This window comes from Ursus arctos, unplaced genomic scaffold, assembly GCF_023065955.2.
Source record: "Ursus arctos isolate Adak ecotype North America unplaced genomic scaffold, UrsArc2.0 scaffold_12, whole genome shotgun sequence".
In the NCBI taxonomy this organism is placed as follows: domain Eukaryota; kingdom Metazoa; phylum Chordata; class Mammalia; order Carnivora; family Ursidae; genus Ursus; species Ursus arctos.
In genome coordinates, this window is record NW_026622786.1 from 723,095 (window position 1) to 726,371 (window position 3,277).

General features: G+C 49.1%; 1 protein-coding gene across 1 annotated transcript; it reads right to left on the reverse strand.

Annotated features, from left to right (window-relative positions):
• Positions 1-359: 359 nt before the first annotated feature.
• On the reverse strand, positions 360-2,121 carry KPLCE (KPRP N-terminal and LCE C-terminal like protein). The gene is made up of 2 exons (XM_026486654.3): positions 2,095-2,121; positions 360-1,305 (listed from the first exon to the last, which is right to left on the reverse strand). Exon 2 carries the CDS (start codon positions 1,282-1,284, stop codon positions 526-528), a length of 759 nt encoding a protein of 252 aa, XP_026342439.2. The 5' UTR covers positions 1,285-1,305; positions 2,095-2,121; the 3' UTR covers positions 360-525.
• Between the last annotated feature and the right edge of the window lie 1,156 nt (positions 2,122-3,277).

A 3,277-nucleotide genomic window follows, 5' to 3' on the forward strand; every position in this document is an offset into this window, starting at 1 on the left:
CTGATTTCACAGACCCTACAACATCCAGGAAGCTGAACCCTGAGTTCACATACAGCAGTCATGCTACCATGAGGGCCTCAGCACAGCGAAACCCTCTCCTTACACTCATCGGAAGGAGCGCAGGAAAAAGGCATCTCCTGACCTCAAAATCTCCAGCTAACTTGCATGGGGAAGTTTATTAGCAGCATTCTAGAATGCTCAGGGATCCCAGGCTGGGGTAGTACCAGCTTGGTCTGCTTGTTCATGTCCATGCGGACCTTTCCTCTTATTGAGAAGCAAGAGGAAGACAGGAAGAGTTTCTGATAGAAAAGCATAAATATGGACCAAATAGACAGGACATCACTATGAATTGCATTCAGAGCTTTATTCTTGCCAAAGTCTGGGGAGCGCGCTAACTCTGGCAGGCTGCCTTCACAGAGAAGCAAAGCACACAGTGAAGCAATGAGATTCTACATCACTGGGAATACAGGGAGGGGGCCAGAGGCTGGTGGATGTTCCAGAAGGTAGAGCAGGGCTGTTCTGTATTTAACAGCAGCAGTCATCCTCACAATCACAGCATGCAGGACCTCGGGACCTCATGGGGATAATTCCCAAACAGCAGCACCCAGAGCCACAGCCCCCACAGCTGCAGCACCCAGAATCTTCACAGCAGCTAGATGATCCTGAGTTGCAGTCTTGGGGCCGTTGGACCCAGCGTCTCAGGGGACTCACCCCGAAGGTCCGGGGAGCCAGAGAGCAGTAGCTGGTGGAACAGGGTGCAGAGCATGGATCAGGTACACAGCATGAGGTGGTCGAGCTACTTGCAGTAGGCTGAATGTAGTAGGTCTGGTTGGGAGAAGGGCCCTGGCCATAGCATGTCTGGGTCTGGCAGGGGGCTGGGCACTTCACGTAGGTTGTCTGGCATGGAGCTGGGCACTTCACATATGTCTGACAAGGAGGTGGGCATTTCACATAAGTTGTCTGTGATGGAGCTGGGTATTTCACATACATCTGGCAAGGAGTTGCATATTTCACGTAGGTTTGAGTCTGGCATGGCACTTGGCATTTCACATAGGTTTGAGTTGGGCATGGAGCAGGGCATTTCACATAGGTTTGGGTCTGGCAAGGAGTTACACATTTCACATAGGTTTGAGTTGGGCATGGAGCTGGGCATTTCACACAGGTTTGAGTCTGGGATGGAGCTGGGCATTTCACAGAGGTACATTTGGTACTCTGCACAGCTCCCAATCCCGAACCTTTCACACAAGATGGGGGGAACTGGGGCTGCTTCTGCTGGTCACACATCTTCCTGTGGCTTTGTAAAATCTGAAAAGAAAGGTCTCATCAGAACTAAGAAGGTTTCCAGGGAAACCCCCAGCATCCCATGTGAATAGAATGATCTGTAAGCAGGAACCTTTTTGAGAAGGTCACAGGCACTCAGACCTGACATAAGGTGGACTCAGATCCAGGGATCTTGCTTGGATCTTGTGCCTGTGCCTGGCTGTGTACCTCAGTTTCCACAATGGAAAATGAAGGGCTGGAAGGAGTGATGTCTATTTCCACCCAATTCTCCAAGCCTCCTCTCTTCTTACTCACTTTGGTGCCTGTATTGCAGATTCTCCTTGGAAAATTATTTCCCAGCTGATTTCCCCTTGTCACCAATTCTCTCACAACTGACTTCCCTATTCCCTCCTGCCACACCAGGCAGTACCCCAGGAAAGCAAGTTCTTGTCAGTAGACCTGGAGCCAATGTGAGTCTGAAGCTAAGCCCCACAGAGCCTGACAAGGCCAGAGATCAAGTTTCCACCATTTGCTCTTCAGGCTGGCTGGACTATCACTTCACCCCATAAGTGGACCCATGAGAGGACTGCAAAACTACATGCAGGGAGAGAGAGGGTGGCGGTTCTCTGAAGACGTCTTCCCACACAGGACCAAAAGCTCACCTCTGGTTCTGTACCTCTGCTTCTCCCCCTCAGGCTCCAGCCTTCTCACTGCCCACCAGCTCTGCCCCAGCTCCTTCTGCAGCTGCCCTCATGACTAGTCTTGACCACCCTCATCTCACCCCAGTGTCACCTCTCCTTCCTTGTTATGTCCCTCACCCAGGCATAGACTTACCCTCTTTGCTGACAGGAGCAAGACAGGCAGAGGCCAAGGATCTGAGGAGCTGGACATTGGGAAGCCCTTTTATACGGTGGCAATGAGGCAATCTAATGGCATCTGAATGAAGCAGGAGAGATCACGAGGATTGGGGCAGGCACTGCATTGGTGAGATTCCACCCCAGTATGCCTGGTTTTTCACTCAGAGGCAGGGCATGTCTCTGCTTGACATTGAATTTTCCCAAACATGAGATAAATGTTTCCTTTGGCCTTCTTCATGAAGCAAGTCAGTCTTCTTTTCCTAGAAGTTATGAGAGTTGAGATGCTTATGAGATCTGTGCCTACAAAGTTGTTTCTAGGTCACTTGAGTCTTCAGGAATTTGTTCAAAATATACTTAGTGTCTCAATTTTTCATACAATGTGCCAAAAGCTACACTGTGCATCTCCTCAGCCTGAATAATGTGTTCTTTCTGAGAGGCTCCCTGGTGGCTCCTGCTGGTCTGGGCTGCTGGGCCCAGTGGTCGCTGCCTCAGTATGGCAGCAAGGCCCCCCAGAACTCCAGGTTAGTTCCATGGACTGGCAGGTTATTCTGTTTATTTGGGAAACTGGGTGGGTGCTTAATGATCTCAGATCTCAGGCTCTATAGCTAGGGTGTCTCTCCTCAGCTTCTCATGCCCTATGACCTACATCCTCAGCTTTGTGTGCCCCATAACTTCCCCATCCTCACCTTTCTGGACCTCACTACCAGGCCTAGATCCCCAAAGACCCAGCACAGTGGGAATTCCAGCCAAATAAACACTCTGTGATAGTAATAATAGTAGAATCTAACATTTAACTGAATGCTTCGTATGTGCTAGACAGTTCATAAGGGATGAGCATTTACAGATGGCCCTGTAACTGAGGCCTTGAAAGATTAAGGAAGTTACCCACTGTCACAAAGCAATTAGGTAAGAAGCAGAATTCACGTGCAGGCAGTCTGCTTTCATAAGCTATGGTCTTTATTGCTACAATATGTTGCATTTTATTTCTGATCATAGCACTGTCCCTGAATATCTGCTTCTTTCCCTTTCTTCAATGTAGTAAATACAGCAAGAGAAATGGGAATAATATGTATTAAGCACATCCTGTGAGTTAGGCTATGCTAGCCTTATACTGACAAGGAAACTAAGACCCAGAGGCCTATTTCACAAAGGTAGTCCCA

Coding starts and splice junctions, on each gene's coding strand:
- KPLCE (XM_026486654.3), bottom strand. CDS start 1,284: ATGTGTGACCAGCAGAAGCAGCCCCAGTTCCCCCCATCTTGTGTGAAA.